At 38.6% G+C, this 25,317-nt stretch overlaps 1 protein-coding gene across 2 annotated transcripts in view; it reads left to right on the forward strand.

Annotated features, from left to right (window-relative positions):
- rad51 (RAD51 recombinase) overlaps positions 1-22,236 on the forward strand; it is a 62,998-nt gene extending 40,762 nt beyond the window's left edge. For both annotated transcript variants that reach the window (XM_069917214.1, XM_069917215.1), the window contains exons 5-10: positions 5,197-5,288; positions 5,737-5,831; positions 9,832-9,945; positions 13,524-13,653; positions 14,536-14,657; positions 21,339-22,236. In XM_069917214.1, coding sequence (XP_069773315.1) covers positions 5,197-5,288; positions 5,737-5,831; positions 9,832-9,945; positions 13,524-13,653; positions 14,536-14,657; positions 21,339-21,462 — 677 coding nt within the window. In that variant the 3' untranslated portion in view covers positions 21,463-22,236. The remainder of the gene's footprint in view (positions 1-5,196; positions 5,289-5,736; positions 5,832-9,831; positions 9,946-13,523; positions 13,654-14,535; positions 14,658-21,338) is intronic.
- The last annotated feature ends 3,081 nt before the right edge of the window (positions 22,237-25,317 follow it).

Below are 25,317 nucleotides of genomic sequence, written 5' to 3' on the forward strand. Positions count from 1 at the left end.
TTCACTTCAAGCCAAAGCCCAGGAACAATAAAGCCCCCAGAAAGAGGTTCAATGTTGGAAAACTGCAGTCAGACGAAGCGAGAGGAAACTTCCAGGCAAACCTCAAAGCAAAGCTCGACGTTGCAACCCGCCTCACGGACCCGTCCCCTGAAACCCTCTGGGATCAGTTGAAGACTACCATACTGCAATCCACTGAAGAGGTACTGGGCTTCTCCTCCAGGAAAAACAAGGACTGGTTTGACGAAAACAGCCAGGAAATCCAGGAGCTGCTGGCAAAGAAGCGAGCTGCCCACCAGGCTCACCTTACAAAGCCGTCCTGTCCAGAGAAGAAACAAGCCTTCCGTCGCGCATGCAGCCATCTTCAGCGCAAACTCCGGGAGATCCAAAATGAGTGGTGGACTAGCCTCGCCAAACGAACACAGCTCAGCGCGGACATTGGCGACTTCAGGGGTTTCTACGAGGCTCTAAAGGCTGTGTACGGCCCCTCACCCCAAGTCCAAAGCCCGCTGCGCAGCTCAGACGGCAAAGTCCTCCTCAGCGACAAGATCTCCATCCTCAACCGATGGTCAGAACACTTCCAATCTCTTTTCAGTACCAACCGCTCAGTCCAAGATTCTGCCCTGCTCCAGCTCCCTCAACAGCCCCTAAGGCTAGAGCTGGATGAGGTTCCCACCCTGGATGAGACATATAAGGCAATCGAACAACTGAAAAGTGGCAAAGCAACAGGTATGGATGGAATCCCCCCAGAAGTCTGGAAGGCTGGCGGCAAAACTCTGCATGCCAAACTGCATGAGTTTTTCAAGCTTTGTTGGGACCAAGGTAAACTGCCTCAGGATCTTCGTGATGCCACCATCATCACCCTGTACAAAAACAAAGGCGAGAAATCAGACTGCTCAAACTACAGGGGAATCACGTTGCTCTCCATTGCAGGCAAAATCTTCGCTAGGATTCTACTAAATAGAATAATACCTAGTGTCGCTGAGAATATTCTCCCAGAATCACAGTGCGGCTTTCGCGCTAACAGAGGAACCACTGACATGGTCTTTGCCCTCAGACAGCTCCAAGAAAAGTGTAGAGAACAAAACAAAGGACTCTACATCACCTTTGTTGACCTCACCAAAGCCTTCGACACCGTGAGCAGGAAAGGGCTTTGGCAAATACTAGAGCGCATCGGATGTCCCCCAAAGTTCCTCAACATGATTATCCAACTGCACGAAAACCAACAAGGTCGGGTCAGATACAGCAATGAGCTCTCTGAACCCTTCTCCATTAACAATGGCGTGAAGCAAGGCTGTGTTCTCGCACCAACCCTCTTTTCAATCTTCTTCAGCATGATGCTGAACCAAGCCATGAAAGACCCCAACAATGAAGACGCTGTTTACATCCGGTACCGCACGGATGGCAGTCTCTTCAATCTGAGGCGCCTGCAAGCTCACACCAAGACACAAGAGAAACTTGTCCGTGAACTACTCTTTGCAGATGATGCCGCTTTAGTTGCCCATTCAGAGCCAGCTCTTCAGCGCTTGACGTCCTGCTTTGCGGAAACTGCCAAAATGTTTGGCCTGGAAGTCAGCCTGAAGAAAACTGAGGTCCTCCATCAGCCAGCTCCCCACCATGACTACCAGCCCCCCCACATCCCCATCGGGCACACAAAACTCAAAACGGTCAACCAGTTTACCTATCTCGGCTGCACCATTTCATCAGATGCAAGGATCGACAATGAGATAGACAACAGACTCGCCAAGGCAAATAGCGCCTTTGGAAGACTACACAAAAGAGTCTGGAAAAACAACCAACTGAAAAACCTCACAAAGATAAGCGTATACAGAGCCGTTGTCATACCCACACTCCTGTTCGGCTCCGAATCATGGGTCCTCTACCGGCACCACCTACGGCTCCTAGAACGCTTCCACCAGCGTTGTCTCCGCTCCATCCTCAACATCCATTGGAGCGCTCACACCCCTAACGTCGAGGTACTCGAGATGGCAGAGGTCGACAGCATCGAGTCCACGCTGCTGAAGATCCAGCTGCGCTGGATGGGTCACGTCTCCAGAATGGAGGACCATCGCCTTCCCAAGATCGTATTATATGGCGAGCTCTCCACTGGCCACCGTGACAGAGGTGCACCAAAGAAAAGGTACAAGGACTGCCTAAAGAAATCTCTTGGTGCCTGCCACATTGACCACCGCCAGTGGGCTGATAACGCCTCAAACCGTGCATCTTGGCGCCTCACAGTTTGGCGGGCAGCAGCCTCCTTTGAAGAAGACCGCAGAGCCCACCTCACTGACAAAAGGCAAAGGAGGAAAAACCCAACACCCAACCCCAACCAACCAATTTTCCCTTGCAACCGCTGCAATCGTGTCTGCCTGTCCCGCATCGGACTGGTCAGCCACAAACGAGCCTGCAGCTGACGTGGACTTTTTACCCCCTCCATAAATCTTCGTCCGCGAAGCCAAGCCAAAGTATGTGCCTCTCTTGGTGGCTATTGGAGGCTTACATGGGATTGTAGTATAACTGTATCAAAATTATTGTATTTTTGTTGTTTTTGATCTTTATCCCTACTGCCCCAACTGATGATCCCACTAATACATCCTCTAAGTGCAGCTGTGACAGTTTTCCTGGTTATTAATGCAAATCCTCCTCCTTATTTACCTCCCTCTCTGTCGCTCTTAAACTTTGAACCCAGGAACATTGAACTGCAGTACTATCCCTCTTGTAGCTGTCTTTTGTAATGGCCACTGTGTCATAATTCCATGTACAGATCTAAGCTCTGTACATCTAACCTACCCTAATACTCCATGCCTTGAAATTAAAGCACTTCAGCCCATTAGTCTAACTGTTCATTTTCCTCTCCTTCCTTTCAGACCTGCATGCCAACCTGCCAATTCTCATTTAAGATTGACAAAGCATCAGTAGAGAATGGACATTGCTCTACAGTAGGTTGGATGATTTACCAAATAATAGGGAATGGATGTAATGTTTACGCAAGCAAGGCTGCAGGATGACCAAAGCTTGAAATTAAACACAAGTCATACAACATTTGTAAGAGGCTCTTGTGCACCCATTTACTGATCCTACACTGGCCACATTTTTTACCCTATATTCCCATCAATTCCTCCTAGATTCTCATTTAACTCCATACCAGGAGTCATTTACAGTAGCCATTTCATCTACCAACCACATATCTTTGGGAAGTGGGAGAAAATAGGAAGCACCAGGAAGAAACCATTCACAAGAAAAACCCTGATCCTGACCTCTAGAACTATGAGATACCATCATAAAGGATATTTAACATTCAGTAATGAGGAGGAGGAGGGAATGTTGTTGATAAGATACCAATCAGCAAGAATTTTGGCGTGGGAGATTATGGCATAGAATTAGAATTACTTTGAATCCAAATAAACTACATAGCAAATATTGGTAGTTGTTGTTTATGGACCGCTACGTAGAATATGTTATAGCACTGTATAAATGATGAAAGGATAAGTGTATGTAAAACTTTAATTGATGATCATTTTTATCTATATATAGACTGAGCAATTAAATTAGTCTCAGCAATGTGGAATAAATTCCTGGAGTGAATGTGAGGGAAGTAACAAGAAAACAGGCTACTTTAGACCTCAGATTGTTCAATAAGAAAAGATTAATTGTTGCAAAGAAAGTTGAAAACATTAAGTAGCATGTACAATTCTAAGCTTTTAAAATTAAATCTGAAACCAATGTTTTCAATGTAAAGAAAGGAATCTTGTGTAGACATAAAAGGGTTGGATGCTTGGGTAGGTTGAGGGAACTATATTGACAGAAGAAAAGATGTCAAACAGTTGAAGTCGTAATACTAAATGACTTGACAAAGTGCACTTTTCTATGATGCTTGTTACATAAAATGAAGATGATACATGGATTACAGGAGAAATTAAAGACTTTTGAATTTTGATGAGGCCTATTAAGTTGCCAGTAAAAGCAGTAAGATAGATTAGGAGTTTAATTTCCCCCAAGAAATTGATTGAAAGCAAAGAAAATATGTAAGTAAGCTAGTAAAAGCTCTTGTAAGAAAACCAGATGAGCAAGAGCAAATGTGGTCCCCTGCAGATTTAGAAGAATGAATAAGAAAATGACAGAGGAATTAAATAAATCATGTTATGAGTTCATAAATCATCTATTTATTTTAATGAAGACATGTTGAGTATCCCAAGGATGTTCCTTGCTATTTTGTTGCTAGAGATAGCAGTTACTAGTGCCATCACTTAGTTTAAAATTGTCTCTGTTTGGTCAGTGCATTGCCAAGAAGCAAAATGAAAGTTTTGTGAGAAATTAATAACTGCCTACACTTGATCATCTGTACAAAAGCCAAATGTGTTGTGTGCATTTATAGGCTTCAAGCTTGTGATTACTAGACAAGCTTTGGAAGCTTGAACTTCGGAATTGTACTTAATATTTTAGTATCTTCACAGTAGAATGTGCATGCCTACAAAATTCAGAGGATGGCGATAAATCAGAGACAAATGAAATCTATATTTAGATGCTCTGAAAATTGGCAAAAAGTAACTTCTGAATTATTTGATCCTCATAATGGGGAATCGGCTGAAAGTAAAGATGTGACGATAGATCTCCTCACCTTTGGAGATCGGTTGTACGGGGAGAATTAGATGAGATACGTAGAAGGGATACAAGATTGAGTTTCAGGCACCTTGTTAGTCTCGGAAATGTGCAGAAGGTGCTTCCATAAGAGCCCTGAAAGACATCAGTAACAAGATGGAGCATCTTGCAGAAACTTGTGCCCATCCTGCTTGTCATTATGCTCACATAAAAGTCATAATCCTAATTAATTGATCTGATACAGAACCCCATCTTGATTTTTGTTTATGAAGGCTTTGAGCCACACCAAAAAGAATGGAAACATACATCAAGGTAACATACTCTTGTATATGATCAATACATGATAAACACAGTCAAATGAGCCCAGAATGGCAACTTGGTTAGCATGAACAAGTTGGATGGATAGGTCTGCTCTGTGCAGTATGATTCTGACTTTGAAAGCAACTATTTACATTTCATTCCAGAATATCCAAACTAGAGCAACAGTGGTTCAAAGAAAAAGATTCGAGTCTTAAATTAGAAATTTTTACATTTCCTTTCTAGATGAGGATTTTTTTTTCATTGATGCTGTGATTCTACAAGCTCTGTTTGGTGTTTCAGGTGGGATAGAAACTGGTTCAATCACTGAGATGTTTGGAGAGTTTCGTACAGGGAAAACTCAGCTCTGCCATACGTTGGCAGTGACATGTCAGGTACATTTTTATACTTAAGTCACTTTCTCAATTGCCTTGGCAATTGCCATCCATTTCTTCTTCCTCATTGCATTTGGTTTTGCATAGTTCAGATGTGAACAGTTAAGCAATATTTGTCCTTGAGTCAACTATTTTAAAAGAAGACTGATGTTTTTACTTCACCTGATTATTTTTCAGTGATTGTTTCAGAATATCTTTTGTGGGGAAATTGGGAAGATTTTTTATGACTTTACTATTTAAATGTAAAGAAATATACATGCCTTGTTCTTGTAAACCAACAAGGTCAGCATTGCCATCTCATGCCACTGGTGGCTGTTCAGCATCGGCTGCCAAATGTGGAACGACATCTCTTAAATTCTTCTTCGTGAACAGTTTTAAGGATATGGAAGTTGTCAATGTGGAAGGAACTCCTTGTTTTGTTTTCTCCCCTTTGCCTTACTGGCTACAGTTACCCATTGACCGTGGGGGTGGAGAAGGAAAAGCGATGTATATTGATACTGAAGGTACTTTCCGTCCAGAACGTCTCCTTGCTGTTGCTGAAAGGTTTGTACTGGAATATTCTGACTTCATCTTCCATTATATTTAGATCACCTTCTATTTTCCTTGTGAAAGCAGACTATCCCAGAGTACCTATACAGCCATATTACCTAAACTTATGAGCGAACATCACTGAAATATAAAACCTCAGAAGCTCTGATCTTTGATCTCCATACCTAAAAATAAATATGCTTAGAATTAATGGAAATTTAATAAATTACTTTATTAGGAAGAATAGGTTATGACAGTTAATCTACAATCATTGGAGTTTAGAGAACCCAGCAGTGATCTCATTAAGACAGACAGGATTCTGAGAGATAATGCAGGATGGATTCTGAGGGGCCATTCCTACGAGCTGGAGAACTAAGTGCCATAGTCTCAGGATCAGTGGATAGCCAAGTAACTCCAAGGTTAACAATTCCTTTGAAAGAGTGGGTTATGAATCCTTGGAATTCTTTACCTCAGAGGTCTGCTGCCACTGCTCAGTTCTTTAATATATTTAAGACCAAGAATTGGATTTTTAGATATTTAGGCTGTTGGATGATAAATGAGTTGTAAATTGATAAGACATGGTACTGGATGTTGAATAATAGTGTCGCTTAGTGCCTTCCTACTTCAAATTACATTCTTGTTCGTTTGAGAAATTAAAAGTTGTGCATAAAGGAAATGGCTGAAAGGACTTTTGAGCAATAAGAAGATATCTTTGCAATAGATCAAAGCTTTGGAACTATTTAACTTCAACTTGAAATGGTGGTTTATAAGAATGAAAATGGATCTAAAGTTTAGAATTTAGGAGATCAGTTAGTTTTCCCATTGTTCAGCTGGATAAGGTTTTGCCCATTGGAAAATAAATGTTGGGTTGTCTAACAATTTTGATTGAGAATTATACAGAATCACAGGGAATGAGAGAGAGACTGGTTCCCCCTTGATAGTTGAAAATATGAGGGGCACATGTAAATTAATTTGAATAAGTCTGGATCAAACTTTTGAAAGATATTTGGATTTGGTGTCTACAAAGAAAATCATTCACAATATATTCTTAGGGAAATCAAGTTGAATGTTTTTGTTGATGAAATTGTTATATTGGGAGAAAGATCTTGAGAAGTGACCTTGGTGAGGGGAGAATTAAGTGCAACATGTCTTGAGACCAGAGCACTTGTAGCAACAATGGCTATTACCACACCATGATGACATTCTGCATGGTTGCAAGAGAGGATTAGAATAGGTATTTCTGCCAGTGGGTTTTTTTTAAACTCCTATTTATTTTGGAGGTGAGGCTTTTCTTGCCTTTACTGATTGGAAAGCCAGAACAATACTGAAAAAAAGTGACATTTTCCAAATGGGTTGGTGACTTTGGCTGTTACTTTCTTTAAATTGTTCTTGATATGTAAAGGCAGAGAAATAAGAATTATCATTTGTCTCATGGAAAACCAATTGTAACATAGCTGAAGCCAATATCCAGCTTTATCTTTTTCAATACAGTGGCTCTTTTCTATTTTTTTTTTGAAAACAAAGCAGAATACTCATTTGCTAAGATTCAAATGGAGGTTATAATTTGGTAATTAGGTAATTAGGAATATATTCTAAAGCTTGATATGCACAGGTAGGGTAAAGGCACTTACATATACACATCTCTCCCCTCTGTTCAACTTAATGGGGTAGTTTTTTTAAACGTATGGATAAGGGTAACCTATGGAAAGTGCCATTTTCTGCCTTTATCAGTTTTGTTTGTTTTTGAGATCTGAGCTTTTAATGATCTGAAATGGTGTAAAAACAATTGAGAAGATGCAGCAAGGTTTCCAGAATGATTTGCAAGAGAATATGCATCTTATTGGGAAGCTTACTGAATTGGATTTTTGAAATCTAGGTTTATGTGATCTGACTGGTTCAAAAGTAAGGAGTAAATACTTTCATGTCTATGTGACAATATCAAGGGCATGTTAATGGTCGTCATAAAGTTTTTAACATGGGAAAATGAATTTGAACATTTGCTTTGCTGATAAAATGTCTTGGGTTGGTATTTTTCTCAAATTATACTTGTAATGTTTACATGTGGGAAAGGTGTAAAATTTAATTAAATGGTTCACAGAGAAAGGAAAGCTTAATTTGAAGAAGCAAGCCCCAGAATCCCATTTCCTGCTATTTTAGAATCCATGCATATATTGTTTCTCCTAAGATGTTTATGACAGCTTCAGTTAATTGGGTTAGAAAATATGCAGACGATAGAGAAATAGGGGGAGTTGTGGATAGTGAATATGGTTTTTGGGGACTGCAGAAGGATTTGGACTGCTTAGAAGAGTGAGCTGAAAGGTGGCAGATGGAGTTTAATGTAGATAACTGTGAGGTGCTTCATTTTGGGAAGAATAATCAAAACCGGACATACAGTGAAGGGGAGGGCATTGAGGAATGCAGAGGAACAGAGAGATCTAGGAGTAACGGTTCATCATTCTTTGAAAATGGATTCTCATGTAGATAGGGTGGTAAAGAGCATTTTGGTATACTGGCCTTTATAAATCAAAATATAGAATATAGGAGCTGGGAGGTGATATTGAGACAGTTCAAGGCATTGGTGAGGCCAAATTTGGAATACTGTGTGCAGTTCTGGTCCCCAAATTCTAGGAAGGCTATCAATAAAGTAGAGAGGGTGCAGAGAAGATTTACTAAAATGTTGCCTGGATTGCAGTATCTAGAATACAAAGAAAGATGAGTAGACTTGTATCATTAGAGCGTAGAGGTTGAGGGGGATTTGATAGAGGTATTTAAAATTATGACAGGAATAGACAGAGTTGATGTGAATAGGCTCTTCCCCTTGTGGGTAGCTGAGATTGGAACGAGGGGTCATAAATTAAGGGTTAAGGAGCAAAGGTTTAGAAGTAACATGAGAGGAAGCTTCTTCACAGAGAGTGGTGGCTGAGTGGAATGACCTTCTGGAAGAGATGGTTGCAACAGGGTCAATTTTATCATTTCAGAGAAGGTTGGATGAGATGTGAGGGGATTGAAGAGTTATGGACAGGGAACAGGTAGAAGGGACTAGGGCCGAGATGGCCTATTTCTGTACTGTAGTTGTTATATAGTTATCTTTTTCTCATTCACCCTCACTTAATATTTCTGGAGACTCTTGCCCCTTTACCTATCTGTGTACACGCTGATTTCACTTGTACTATCCTTCCAGTGAAACATATAACGCCAGTGTCTCACCAAGACTGACACACTTGCCTTGGGAAAGAGAGACTAATCTTTGAATCTTGCTCTGTATTTCTCAGCTGAATACAATAGAATCATAGAATACTACAGTAAAGGAAACAGGCCATTCAGGCCTTCTAGTGTGCCGATGCTGCTGTTTTTTTATTATTCTGCATTTGAGAGCTGTCTGTAAGATGAGATAATTGCATTATCTTGGTTAAATTGGAAATGGGGAAGGCTTCTTGGAAGACATTGTCAACAATAAATTTTAAATTTAGACATACAGCACAGTAACAGACCATTTTGGCTCACAAGCCCGTGCCGCCCAATTACATTACACCCAATTAACCTTCAGCCCCTGATATGTTTCGAACAGTGGGAGGCAACCAGAGCTCCTGGGAAAAACCCACGCAGACATGGGGAGAATGTATAAACTCCTTACCAACAACATGGGATTCGCACTCTGGTCCTGATCGCTGGCAGTATAATAGCGTTGCACAAACAACTACGCTAACTGTGCCACCCTATCTTTAAATTGGAGTAGGATTTATAGAAAATTCCAGAAAATATGGTCTTGGAGCAAATTTACACGTGTGATTTCCTTGTCTATTTGTTGAATTGTTGATATTCCTAGTCTGGCACCAGTCTTGCTACTAATTTTTGGAACAGGAAACAAAAAGATAGTATACTGATCAGGAATCATATTAAAGTAATAAGGGAAAAAGATTTATGACTAGAAGTCATATGATTGGGCTTTTGCTACAATTTAAATTCAGTTTCCTTTTGCAATCTTATTTGAGTCTGAATTTCTTGTATCTGTCAGATACAACCTTTCAGGAAGTGATGTACTCGATAATGTTGCATATGCTCGGGCTTTCAACACCGATCATCAGACCCAGCTGTTGTATCAAGCATCTGCCATGATGACAGAATCCAGGTATCATTTTATGCAAACTTTGTGAGATAAAATAAATGTATTGAGATTTGTACCATAGGGATTGGAATGTGTGTCTCAACTTTTTTTCATTGAACATAAATTGGTTACATTAATTCTTTAAAGCTAGAGTTAATAAATGTGCAGTACAAAGAAAGGGAACTAAGTTGTGCAGACCTAAGGAACCTGTAAAGTGTGTATAGATAGGTTATTACCCCTCCATAAATCTTCGTCCGCGAAGCCAAGCCAAAGAAGAAATGAATGGGCAGAAATCTGTCAAATTGAATAAAATTTGGGAAATGAGAAATTGCCAATTTTGCAAGAAAAATAAACATTCTTGAAGTGAAGAGAAGATGCAGAGGGTCTGGATATTTTAAAGAAATTAAAGTTACCATTTTGTTTGAGAAGGGAGTTGAACAAATTATGGAGGTTATGGTATAGGACACTGATGAGACTACATCCAGAATGGATTGGCCTTCTTATTTAAGGAAGGATTAAAAAAAAATGTTGAAAGCAGTTCAGAAAAGATTTAATTGAATTAAGGTTTTTGAAGAGAGAATGTGATTGAAACATAATTCATTCTGAGGAATTGTGACGAGAAAATATTTCTTATTGCAGAAGATTTTGAAACTAAGGGTTACTGTTTAAAGTGCATTGCACATAAAATAAACATTTTTTTTCCATAGGATTTGTATTTCTGGAATTACTTTCTTCATGGTGTGGAGGAAGATTCTTTAAATATTTTTATGGTCATGATAGATACATGTTAAATGAAAAGGTGAAAAGCTACCACAGGCAGAATTGAGAGTACAATCAGATCAGCTACAATCATTTCAAATGATGACAGGCTTGATGAGCTACTCCTGTATGCTTGGATGTGAATCTTCCCTTATCCAAATCACCTTGAAGGGCAAATATTACCATTTAAAAAAAAAAGTGAAATTGGCAGTCAATCAATATGTTGGAAGATATATATAGGAAATGCTAATTATACTCTGTCAAAGTTGAGGTAATTTATCAATGCATTACTTGGATGTACTTCTAGTCAAGTAATGCATTTAATAAATGACCTCAATAAAGTACTTGGAAGCATAAATAAATAATTCTCTTCCTCTCTTGACTCTGCACCTCACTGTAAATAAGAGGCTTGATACTTAATTGATGAGTAAAGAAAATATTGTTTTGGACCTCTTGGGTAAGACTACCAGGAGTTGCTTGCTAAACTTGGGATGAGAGGGTTATGTTTTCTATACCTCTATACCTCTTTCCTGAAGTTGAGCACCTCTATATACAGTTGATAAGCCAATCTTCTTATCTATTGTACCCCTGTACATGACAACAAACTTATCTGTTTGGGTCTATATTGGGGTTTAGAAAAATAAGTGACTTTATTGAAAGATACAAAATCTGAGGAGGCTGGAGATGTTGAGATGCTTTCACTAATGGCGAGTGTTTGTCAAGCAGACATTAGGAGCTGGCCACTTAAAACAGAGTTGCATGGAAATTTTTTTGCACAAAGTGTGATGAATCTCTTGAATTTTCTGCCCGAGAATCTTGGCTGGATCAGTAGAAGTATTTAAAGTAGAGCATAAGCTTGTCTTATGTGGGAAGAAAAATCTTGGGAATTAAAGAGGGGTTGGGGGGTGGGGGGGGAGTAAAGAGCAGTTAAATTAGTTTTTTTGCTAAGTAGTGGGTGTATGATGATGATGTTAATTAAAGGACTGGCATCCCATTTTACAATGCAGTATGTTATTAACTGCTGTGCCCAAAAATTATCTCCAAGTAAGTCGGGAATGAATTTTCAAATGACTTGAATGTCTTTATTTAACGTCTGATAACAGTCCGTGTAAATTCCAGTCAGTACAATTTAACAAGAAAACATTAAAAATACAATGAGAATAGAAAATGCAAGAAATTTTTGGGATGTCAAGCAGCATCTTTGATAATTTCTGCATCGAAGGGACATTAATTATTTTTAATTTCCATAGATGAATGAAAGAAGTTTATTGACATATACAGGAGTACAAGTTTCAAATTTTAAAGAAAATCTCATTTGCTTTAGCTTCCCAGGTATATAAAACACAAAACACACAAAAAAGAGGAAGATAAAGGATGATAAATATAAAAGTAAAAAGAAAAAAATAATTAAAATTCAGAGTCAGAAATGCAGACAAATGGTCTTGTTGGATGTTATGTTTAGGGTAGGATGGGTGAGATTCAAGACCCTCATTAGCTGTTTGTGGGGTGGGGAGGAATATGTGAACCTTGAGGTGCCATATGTCTGACTTCAGGCTTCTGCACCTCTTACCAAAAGGCAATGCTGTCTCCCCTGCAAACTATATACTGTTAAGGGTTGTATTTTATATTATATATAAATATGTCTTTAAAAGAGATGGGGGGGGGGGTGGTTTAGTGTCAATCACTTCACAAACAGATTAACATTTCACAAAAGACATCTCATTTGAAATGCAAGAGCTATGCATAAGCAGAGACTTCATGCCCATAGTGACTTTACAGAAACTTTCAATAATGCCTATGGAGACTTCACAAGTAGGTGTTAATTGGAATAAATGGACTATTGTCTTTAAAAGCAACACATGTTCAGGCTCAGAAACTGATTTTGGTGCCAGCAATCTGTCTGATTGCAGTTTGCTGTTTTGAGGAGTCGTGTGGTTTTGCAAACAGAGAAAAAACGTGATTCTTTGGAGAGAGAGAGAAGTCAGTTCTAGAGTACTGCAGTAGCTTTTGGAGGCTGGAACATGGCAAGCTGGCAGGCTTGTTGAAAACCCCATTTTGAAGACGGGTTGTGAGTTCTGAGTTCAGCCGGTTGAAAACCCTTGTATTCCTTACAAGAGGAAATGGATGGCGAAAGTGTTTTTCCTGAAATAAGGGAAACAAGATGAACTCTGTGGTGCCCTGGAAGAAGAGATTATAATTTGGAAAACCCATAATGGGGCAAGTTTCTTCGGAAAGACGCTGAAGTGACTGATCAGAGGGAATCAGTTTGTGTGAGTCCAATGAGCAACAAATATCTCTCTCTCTGAAACCAGCTAGAATCTTCCTGATTAGTAACTGTTTACCTTTAAGCACCAGAGCCTGGTGAAAATTCATAAATGTTAAATTCTGTGCACATAAGAATTGCATGATACCGGTGAACTTGGAGAAATGAGAAGTGAATGATTGCACTATTAAAGCAAAGAACTTTCTTGAACATCTACACATTACGTATACGTGTGCTTAGAATTAGAAGGGGGTTAAGTTAATAGTAATAAGGTAAAGTTTGATCCTGTTTTTATGTTTAAAAAAAATTAAAAGCAATTTTTGTTTAAGTACCTATTTGTCTTGGTGAATTTCTGTTGCTCCTGGGTTTTGGAGTCCTCTGGGCTCGTAACAATACAGCATAGCATTTTCTGTTATTATTTCAGATTTCCAGAATCTGCAGTTTGTTTTGATTCTAATATTATCAATGCAATTGTCTGAGCATTAAAATAGTGTGAGCAATTTGCTTCAAGTATTTCTATGCTTATGTTATAAGGAGTTCGCTGTTGAAAGCAGTTTAAAGTTGGTATCCCTCTTTGCAGGTATGCTATGTTAATTGTGGACAGTGCCACAGCATTGTACAGGACAGATTACTCTGGTAGGGGAGAGCTATCTGCTAGGCAGATGCATCTTGCACGGTTTTTACGGATGTTGTTGCGACTGGCAGATGAGGTAAGCCATCACCTATTTTGGGTTACATATTTGCACTCACTTTGTATGCTAAAATTGGTAGTAAGTAAATTTGGGGGAGGTTGGGCGGTGCTGATATAGAGATGTGATTCAAATGTCTGTACAAAAGCTTTGGGAACAAAAAAATAGAACTTTGCTTTGAGTTTAAGTTATCCATTTTGTATGAATGATGAACCAAGGGGTGGGTTATGCAGTGACATGAATTCTCATTAAATAAAATCGGATCATCTGAAAATTTTACTTTTTAAAAAGTAAATTGAAAATATTTCAGTGCTTGTCTTTTGTGAAATAGTTGCAATATAGGAGTCCATTTGGACCATCAAGCACTAAAGTCTCAGTCATGTAGGACAGAAACAGGCCCTTCAGCAAAGCATTCCTTGCAAGAACATTTGCTGATAATATTTGTTTATTTTGTGGTAATTGACCAAAATCATTGATTCCTTGTCCAAAGGAAATGATTGTCATTGTTACCCGTCAAATCTCTTCACGGATTTAAATGGATGCTCTTTTTTGGGTGCACTGAAGGAAGTTGATTAGCATTTTGAGGAACGATATCATTGATTAGCATGGGTCCATTCAAAATCAAAGTTACTAAACTGCTATGAACCAGTACAATTTTCTGTGGTTTTCATGGTAGATTAAAATATATCTTATTGATTAGAAGATGTATATATATAAATAAATAGTGGTTAGCTCTGCTGGCAAAACTGTTTACTTTGGCTTTACTATGTTAATATTTCCATTTTGAACATATTTAGTTACTCCAAAAGAGAAGTACAAACTAAAATAAAAGAATTGTGATTTCTATAATATGTAATTAAATTAATTTGTGCCACATGGTACGATTTTTAAATTGTTTTCTAGTTTGGGGTAGCTGTTGTAATAACTAACCAGGTGGTGGCCCAGGTTGATGGGGCAGCCATGTTTGCTGCAGATCCAAAAAAGCCAATTGGTGGAAACATCATTGCCCATGCATCTACAACAAGGTAAGTGGAATTTAAAAGATGATCATTACACCTTCTGTGACAACAGATCTTTCTTTCAAGTACATGTTTACAGACATTTGTGTTTTGACAATGCTTATAGGATGTCCGGCTCTTAGCCTTTGTAAAACTATTTAAAAATTGGTTCATGAGTTTCTAGATAGTGGAGTTGACCATTTATTTTAAAGTTTTACTTTGAATCTTTACAAGATCCAAGCATAATTGTTATAATATTAATTATTCTTCCTATTTTTCTCAGTTTGACATTGTATTTGGAAGCAGTGAATCCCTTGTTGAGATACAGTTATACAGAAGTAAATTATGTCCTATTTCTCTCAAAAGAGCAATATCAAAGCTCAATCTTTGATTAAATATGTACTGAATTTTCAACAAAGCATAAGTGCTAGATGATGATTGAGGTGGAAATAATAACGATTTTGAAAATGTTAAAACTGCTAACTCTACAACAAATTCAAAAAGGAAGAAAGTTACAAATGAAGATTTAAAAAAAATGCAAGATTAAAAAGACTGAAAGTTCATAAACAACAAAAGCAACACGATACAATAAACAAGTATAAATTGAGGAAAGGGACAGATGAATGTTGTGCTGACGACTGGGACAAGTGAGTTTTGCAGTAAACAAAAATGGCTGCAGTTAGGACAAGAAGAGGCTTCACACCAAGAAAAATCTTCATTTATATATAAAAAAAATAAGTATTCCCCAAACTCACAATGACAAATCACGTGAACAACCCTATGAAGCTGCGGTATGGTATTTAAAAATCTGCATGAACTTTTACATGAATTGGTTTAATGGACTAATTTACCTAATAAATTGCTAAGTCCTTTTTTACAATTAAAACATTTTTTATTTTCCTTGATATTGTCATTTTGGCCACATTGGGAAAATTCAAAATCGGTATTTCACTAATCCAAGGGAAGATCTGGGGCAAAAAAAAACCTGCCATCTATCCATAGAACCATAAAACACTTCTTCTTCTTCTTCTTCTTTGGCTTGGCTTCGCAGACGAAGATTTATGGAGGGGTAATGTCCACATCAGCTGCAGGCTCGTTTGTGGCTGACAAGTCCGATGCGGGATAGGCAGACATGGTTGCAGCGGTTGCAAGGGAAAATTGGTTGGTTGGGGTTGGGTGTTGGGTTTTTCCTCCTTTGTCTTTTGTCAGTGAGGTGGGCTCTGCGGTCTTCTTCAAAGGAGGTTGCAGCCCGCCGAACTGTGAGGCGCCAAGATGCACGGTTTGAGGCGATATCAGCCCATTGCAGCACAGAAAAAAGGCCATTTGAAATATTATTCCACTAGTCCCGTCATCCTGCACCTAGTCCATAAACCTCTAGACATCTCCCATCTATGTATCTATCCAATTATTCTTAAAACCTAAGAGTGAGCCTGCATGTACCACGTCAAATAGCAGCTTGTTCTACGCTCCCACCAATCTGAGTGAAAAGTTCCTCTTAAATCTTTACCCTAAAGCTGTCCTCTCATACATCTCTCCGTGGAAAGAACCTGCTCACATTTACACTATATCCCTCATAATTTTGCAAACCTCTGTCAAATCTCACCTCATTCTTCTATGCTCCAAGGAATAAAGTCCTAACCTGTTTAATCTTTCCCTGTAACTCAACTCCTGAAGACCCTGCAACATCTTAGTAAATCTTCTCTTTCAATTCAATTCTTTCAATCTTAGTGATATCCTTCCTGTAGTTTGGTGACCAGAACTTCACACAATACTCCAAATTTGGCCTCACCAATGACTTGTACACTTCACCATAACATCCCAACTCCTATTCTCAATACTTTGATTTATGAAGGCCAAGATGCCAAAAACTTTCTTCGCAACCCTATCTACCTGTGATGCCAATTTCAGTGAATTATGTATTTATATTCCCAGATGCTTTTGTTCCTCCACTCTTCTCAGAGCCCTACCATTTACTGTGTGTGTCCTACCTTGGTTTGTCCTTCCAAAATGCAACATCTCATATTTGTCTGCATTAAATTCCATCTGCCATTTTCTGGCCCATTTTTCCATTTGGTCCAGATCCCTCTGCAAGCTTTGAAAGCCTTCCTCATTGTCTACAACACCTCCAATATTAGTGTCATCAGCAAACTTGCTGATCCAATTTACCACATTATCATCCAGATCATTGATATAGACAATAAACAATGATGATCCCCACTGATCTCTGAGGCACACCACTGACAGGCCTCCAGTCTGAGAAGCAATTATCCACTACCATTCTGTCTTCTCTCATTCAGCCAATTTTGAATCCACTTTGCAACCTCTCCATGGTTACCTAGTGTCTGAATCTTCTCACGTGGGATCTTGTCAGAGACCTTACTAAAGTCCATGTAGACAGCAACTACAGCCTTTACTTCATCGTGATAACCTCAAAGTTCTGTAAGATTCATTAAACACGACCTACCATGCAAAAAGGCATGCTAAGTATCCTTAATCAGCACTTGGCTGTCCAAATACTTATATATTCGATCTCTCAGAGCACCCTCCAATAATTTACTTACTACTGATGTAATAGACCTGTAATTTCTTGGTTTACTTTTGGAGTTTTTTTAAAATATCGGAACAACATGAGCTACCCTCCAATCTTCTGGCATTTTTAAATATTTTTGCCAGGGCCCCTGCAATTTCTACACTAATCTCCCTCAAGGTCCGAGGGAATAGCATGTCGGGCTGGGGGATTTATCTATCTTTAACCATTGCTCAATTTAATTAGACCACATTAAGTCTTGGGGTGTTTTTTTTTCCATTGGTTAATTAGATAGTTGTTCAATCATTATTCAGGCATACAAAGATAAAGCCTGGTTTCACTTCCCCACAACAGGTAGTTGAAGCATCTTCCTTAGTACCCTACTGAAGATAATTCCAAAGACGTTAGGCTGTTCTGGTATTTATAAGTATTGGCCAAAATTGTGGTCTCTTTTAGTGCGAACTAAACCCACAACTGACCCAGGTTAACCATCCCAAGTTCTCTTTTGTTTGGGCAATTTTCTGATATTTCTAAAGATTCTACAAATACTTTGCACCTTCCAAATCTATCGCAGTTTGTGTTTGAATCCATATAAACTGATTTTCTGCCCTATTCAATTTGTTCTAACTTGGTATTAAAATGTTGCCTGTCTTTCTTTCCCAATCTGAAGTCTCAGGAAAAGAAGACTACAAGTAGGCCATTAGTCCTTGAAGTTTGCTGATCTATTGCCGGCCTCAGCTCCTCTTCTATGTCAGCTCCCATAGCCCTCAATTAATCAATTTTTAAATATTTATCTTCATCTTAAATCTATCTAATGATCTAGTATCCACCACCCTCTGAGACAGAGAATTTCAGAGATTCCACTGAAAGAAAAAATATTGCGGGTGTTTCAATATTAAAAACTGGCCCCTTATTTTGTAGCTGAGATCCCTTGTTTGTGACTCTTCTAATAGTGGAAATGGACCCTGTAAAACCTCAGGGAATACAAACCCAAATTGTCTAGCCTTTCTTGAAAGGATAACCCTCTCATTGAAGGTCCCTCTGAACTTTACCCATTTGCAATCTCAAGGCCATTAATGGAAAAAAAGTAAATATAGAGCGAAGAATTAATTCTTGGAATACTTCAGCCTGAAAAGGCTCATTTATTCCAACTCTGTGTGGAAACCTGTTTTCAGTCCATGCTAACACCAATAGCTTGAGCTCTTAACCAACACAATCCAACCTCCAGCACTCTATTGTACAGCTGGTTAAGCCTGCCCTTGCTTGGGGATGTGGACAATTGTGGTCAGTAATGCTCCCAGTCATCCATCATCTTAATGACCAATAGGAATTTACCCCTGATCTTCCATTTCTCTCCAGAATATCCTTTGGCAATTTGTTCAAAGATACTAAAACTTTCTATTGCCGATGGGGCTTGTCTTCATTGCAGCATCTCTAAACCTCCAGGGTCCCTCAAAATTTGATTGGTTTTTAATTGGATTTTATTTTTTCCACCTACTTGGATCAATAATTTTGGAATTTATTATTTTCCCCTCTTTTACTAAGATGGTCCCTAAATCATAGCTCTAACCAATCTTTAACTTTATCATTGTGTTGCTCAAGGTCAAATTGTTGTTTGATAATAGTTCTATAAACAGTTCAGGATATTTCTTGGGTGGGATTTCTGCTACAATACTTGTATTAAAACCTGACCATATTTCTTGGTAAAATTCTTGATGTCCAGCATTAGTTTGTGCTTAAGCTGATGGCAACATCTATTGTTTTGTTATCCAGCATACTAAAAGCCTTCTTCACCACCCTATTCATTATCATGTCACCTGTTCTATTGGTGCACAGGTAGACATTTTGTGAAATCCATCACTAGGAATGTTGATGAGGGTAGAGTAGTGGATGTTGTCTATATGGACTTCAGTAAGGCCTTCGATAAAGTTCCGCATGGAAGGTTAGTTTGGAAGGTTCAGTTGCTAGGTATTAATTTTGAGGTAGTCAAATGGATTCAACAGTGGCTGGAAGGGAGATGCCAGAGAGTTGTAGTAAATAACTGTTTGTCAGGCTGGAAATAAGCACTGGATCCCTGTGCCTCAGGGATCTGTATTGGGTCCCTTGCTGTTTGTCATTCATATTAATGATCTGGATGATGGGGTGGTAAATTGGATTAGTAAATATATAGATAATACTAAAATAGGTGGAATTGTGGATAATGAAGAAGGTTTTCAAAGATCGGAGGAGGATTTGATCTGCTTGGAAGAGTGGGCTGAAAGATGGCAGATGGAGTTTAATGCTGATAAGTGTGAAGCATATTATTTAATTATTTTAGAAGAATAATTAAAACAGGACATGGACAGTAAATGGGAGGGCATTGAGGAATGCAATGGAACAGAAAAGATCTATGAATAACTGTTCATTGTTCCCTGTCCACATGTCATGTGGATAGGGTGGTGAAGAAGACTTTTAGTATGCTGGCCTTTATAAATCAAAGCATAGAATACAGGAGTTGGGAAGTGATGTTGAGACTGTTCAAGGCATTGGTGAGGCCAAATATGGAATACTGTGTGCAGATCTGGTCACCGAATTATAGGAAGGATATCAACAAGGAAGAGAGAGTGCAGAGAAGATTTACGAAAGTATTACCTGGGTTTCAGAATCTAGATTACAAAGAAAGATTGAGCAGATTAAGTCTTTATTCCTTAAGAGTGCAGAAGGTTGAGAGGGGATTTGATAGAGGTATTTAAGATTATGAGGGGGTAAATAGATTTGATGTGGATAAGCTTTTTTCCTTTGAGGGTAGGAGAGATTGAAACAAGAGGTTCAGAGTTAAGTGGTAAAAGTTTAGAAGCAACATGAGGGGGAACCTTTTTACTCAGAGTGGTGGCTGTGTGAAATGAGCTTCCAGGAGAAATAGTGGTGTCATGATCCATTTGGTCATTTAAGGAAAAATTGGATAGGTATATGGGTGGGAGGGGAATGGAGGGTTATAGGCAAGGTGCAAGTAGGTGGGACTAGAGGAGAGTACTTAGTTTGGTGTGGACTAGAAGGGCCGAAATGACCTGTTTCTATGCTGTAATGGTTATATGTTATATGGTTATTTTGAATTTCTATGGTCTTCCCAGTTCTCATTTTTGTTTTAAGCATATTGACTTGGAAGACAACATATAACCAGCTGAACTCATGGTATAGCTTTGGTAACTAGTAAGGTTGCTATCCTACAGTTGAATTTCTGAATGCTTGTGCATCTCTTTCAATGCTTTGAGCTGGGAAATCACTGCGAAATCTTGATAGGTTAAACTTGAAACAGGTGTAGTGGAGAGGAGAAAGGTAGCCGGGTGATTTTTGTTTTTTTAATTCTCAGATTTGTTGTTTAAATATTTAAAAATTACAAGAGATTTTGAATGTTTTAATATTAAAGATATTCACAAATATTAAAAACTGACATCTTTGACAACTAATGAGCTGTTAAGATGTGACCTCGCCAGTTGTCAAGGCTATCCTCTGACTGTAGCTTGTGGGAAACCATGTTTACAGCAGAAGATCGCACCTCAGGTCAAGCTGGCAGAAATTGAGGTACGGCACTAGGTGCCCAATGATTTCATGACCACAGAAGATCTAAGATCTGCTCCATTATGTTAAAGATGCAAAATAAATGCAGTTTCTGAGGGAACTTGGCATTGTCAGCATTAGTAGACATTTTCTTGCCATCTCTTCTTGTCTTGAAAGCCATATCTTGTTAAATAACTGCATTGATGTTGCTATTTAATGTTAAAATACTGATTTGCAAACAAGTTAATCCACCATAGAAATGGAGTCCAATCCTCAGATGAATTTCCTTCAGATATTGCTGGATGATGAGCAGCAATTCTGGTTTATTATCTTCCAAACTCTGGCTCAGGCCAATTTGCAACATCTTTATCATTAAAAGAAGTTACTTCTCAAACAGATATTTACCACTATAGTTTATTTGGCTCATCTTCTCACTGAACATACCAGCTGCTTTTGTTTAAAGTTTCCTTTGGTGTGGGGGAAAAAAACAGCAGATGTGCTCAGTTAGTTCGAGGGACCAAATCTGTTTGGATAATGAAAGATGAAAAGGCATTGCCCATGTTATTTAAAAGTTGTACCTTAGTTACAGATTTATCTATCAGAAAATATCACCTTTGTCTACCTTTTCATTATTTTATTTTCAGATTGTACTTGAGGAAAGGTCGAGGTGAAACACGTATCTGTAAAATTTACGACTCCCCTTGTTTGCCTGAGGCAGAAGCTATGTTTGCTATCAATCCTGATGGAGTTGGAGATGCCAAGGACTAAGTATGAAAGACCCTTCCTGATCTTGTGCTGGAAGCATTTACAGCAAGAAAAATTCCCCTAGATAAGGACTTTACACTGAATCTTGAGAGTTGCGCTTGGAAAATTTGACAACTTTTCACTTTGAAAAGCCATGTTGGATTGCCAATGTTCCTGACACATCAAATGTTAAAGTGTGTCCATGGGAGAATAGTTTATTTCAATCCATGTTTATTTTGTTTGGATGAGCTGCAAGTCAGCAGAGAAGACTACAATGGACACAGATGTTTGAGTTGGCATTTCTGACCAGCTGTGGTTTAATTAACTTGAGGCTCTGGACTGATGGATCACCACTTTGGAAGCCATTGGTAATAAAATGGAAAACCTGTTGAACACATGAGTAATAATAACTGGCACTGAATGCAAAGCCACGTGTGAGTTGTTGAGCATTAAAGATGGAGAAACTATGAACCATATAGTAACCACAGAATATTCATATTAAACTGCCACCTCATAGTGGATCAATGAACACAATAATTTTGCAATAATATGCACTGATTTAAAAAAAAACATTGCCTTTTGGTGTTTTTTGTTTATTTTAATTCTGCTCAAAGGTTGTAAACAAATGGTGCATAATTCTATTGGGGCAACTGAAAACAATTCTGTTAACAATTTGCAATGCTTTTTGTTGCATTTTGGGACACTTATTAGGTTGTCTTTACCTTTTAAAAGCAAGTCTCAATTAATTCAGAAATAATGCGTACGTAAATACACAAATAAACTATTTTGACAGATAAAGTGTGTGGATCTTTTTTGGCATTATTAACTTCCTTCAGCATGTGAACAGAATAAAGGAATTTTCTTTCTAATTAGAGTATTCCCCACTCAGTATAGGAGGATTATTTACACCAAATTTTTTACTTTTCCTTAATGGTAGGCCTCAGCCTAAAGGTGCCATTAGCTTTAAAGTTGTGAAAACATCACCTTATATCAAACTTCGTCTTGAATTAATATCTTTGCATAGTTTTTGGCAGGCATACGTTTCAGTAAAAGGACAGGTGGGACCCAAAGGTGAGAATAGTGTGAAATTGTATGCATTTGAACATTTCATAGAGATTTGATGAATTTTAAATGTACAATATTGTTCTGTTTGAGACATTGGCATGTTGCAGTGTATCAGCGAATTGATTATTTGAGTTTGATGTGGAGCAGAGCAGTGACCTTACCTTGTAGATTTTAGCCTAGTCAGTGCAGTAGAATTTGCAGTTCAGAAATAATTCATTTCATCCACATGGTCTGGCGTCATTCATGTACAATGCAATTGTACTTGTTTATTTATCTTAAATCTTTTAACATTTATTTCTCTTTCATTGTAATGCTTTCTCCTGAATGTCTTTAACCTGATGGCCTTTATCCTCAGATCCTAAAACACTGGCAGCCCAAAATGGTGACGGATCAGTTTACACATTTACAAAACCTCATTAGAATTGAGAAAATCTTAATGAATTGAAAATCACAAATGTAATGTATTCAACAAAGGAAGGAAACAAAGTGCTAACTGGTCTGACATTGCTGGATCCATTATTAAAATATTTGCTGAATATTTAGAATGTCAATACTATGAAAGGTAAATGGTGTCTGACAAATTAGAGTTCTCTGAGGATGTAATTAGCTTGGCAAATTGGAAATTTATGGCACATGACAAGATGCCACAAAAAATGGGAAGACAGCAGTGAATGCTGTATTTTGGTATGTGTAGACATTTGGCAAATAAAGATTTGAGATAAATGGGTAATTTTCAGATTGGCAAGCTGCATTTAGTGCAGTGCCATAGGGATTATGTTGGCATATCGTCTATTTATAATCTACAATCAAAATTAGATGTGGGGAAAAAAGTAGAATGACCCATTTAACCACAACCTTAAATTTCTGTTCAACCAATGCTCTGTTTCTGTTTGTATGTTTATAACATGCGTGTATTACTAAGAGGCAGAATATTCCTGTAATGGAAGATTTAAACTGTGTTTCTTACTTTTGCAGTCTTTGCTTCTGCAAGGCTGAGAACTTGCCTGTTTTTTTTAGAATTAGTAGACACATCTGGTTTACACTATGAGGCCCAGGATGCATATTTAGTAGACACATCTAAATTCCACCATGGGGCCCAGGATGCAGTTAAATAAGAGGACATTATCTGATTTACACTTATGAGGCCCAGAGATGCAGTTTTCTTTTGTTGGTCGCAGACTGTCAGGAGACTTTGAAGAATAATTAAACCATTTGTAAGAGATAAGATCTGAAGTAAACAACTTTTGGGTAATATAAGCCATGGTCCCACTGCTGAAGGGAGAGACTCTCCAAGAGGTGGCAACATCTCTCAGCAAGAAGAAGAACTTCGAGTCCAGCTAACGTCCCGGTCGAAGGAGGTAGAGAAGCTGCTACCGGCACCCCGACAACCTACTACAAGTGTGCAGTTGCTGCCTTGCTTCGGCAGTTGGGACCAGTCCAGGCGTTGATAAGTATAATTGGGAAGGGCTTGCATATTGTAGTGTGAATTTAGTTTTAGATTTAGTAATAAAGACTTGTATAAACTGAACTGCTCTCGGTGTGTGTGTCTTATTTTCTTTTGGTAGCTCAAACACTGTGACCAATCTAAAACGAACAAAATGAGAGGTATAAGTTTACCCAAGACAAGACCCCTTTGGATACTGCTAGGACAGATAACCTATCTGGGCCAAACAGCAGCTGGATCAGTAGCATCAAGGTTGGCTCTGAGCCCAGAGGGAAGGGTGAAGTCAGGTAGAGCAGTAAGTAGTCACAGGGGACTTGATAGTTAGGAAATTCTGCGGCCTCAATGTAAACTCCAGGATAGCGTGCTGCCTCCTGGGTGCTTGAGTCCAGGTTGACTCCAGTACAGAATATTCTTAAAGGGGAGGATAAGTAGACAGAGATTGTGGTACATATTTCATAGACAACTGTAAAGCAAGTTTAAGGAATTAGGAAAGAGGCTGAAGAGCAAGAAGGCCAAGTTGGCAATCTCTGGATTACTCCTGCTGCCACGAGCATGCAAAGGACAAAACAGGAAGATCGTGCAGACAACTGAGTGGTTTAAGAGTTGGTGCAGAGGGCAGGGTTTCAAGTTCTTGCATCATTGGAATCTTCTAGGGAAGGGTGACCTACACAAGTGGGATGGGTTGCACCTGAACCTGAGGGAAATCAATATCATTAGAACGAGGTGACATAGGATCAGAAGATATAGAATCATTGTGGGTTGAGTTGAAATAGCAAGGGTAAATGGATACTTGGATAGAAAAGGTGTGTCAGAGGGCAATGTTATGGGAGATTTTAACATGCAAGTAAATTGGGAAAACCAGGTTAGGACTGGATTGCAAGAGAATTTGTCAAATGCCTCTGAGGTGGCTTTTTAGAGCAGCTTGTTGATTAGCCCACAGGGAATTGGTTGGACTGGATTGGGTGTTGAATAATATACCAGAGATGATTAGAGAGCTTCAAGAAAAGGAATCATTAGGGGGCAGTGGTCACAATATGATGGGGTTCAATTTGAGATTTGAACAAGGATAAACTAAAGTTAGAATTGTCAGTATTTCAGTAGATAAAAGGGAATTAGAGTGCCTTGAAAGATGAACTGGCCAAAGTAGATTAGGAGGTGGCATTAGTAGGGAATATGACAGTAGCAATGGATGGAGTTTCTGCCAGAAATGAGGGATAAATACATACAAAAAAAAGAGTAAATATTCAAATGGATAAGTGTCACAACTGTGGATGACAAGTGAAGTCAAGGCCAACATAAAAGCAAAAGAGGGCATACAAGGAAACAAAATTAGTAGAAGATCCAGACTGGAAGGTTTTTAAAACTTGCTG

Source organism: Narcine bancroftii, chromosome 2 (assembly GCF_036971445.1).
Source record: "Narcine bancroftii isolate sNarBan1 chromosome 2, sNarBan1.hap1, whole genome shotgun sequence".
NCBI classification, from domain to species: domain Eukaryota; kingdom Metazoa; phylum Chordata; class Chondrichthyes; order Torpediniformes; family Narcinidae; genus Narcine; species Narcine bancroftii.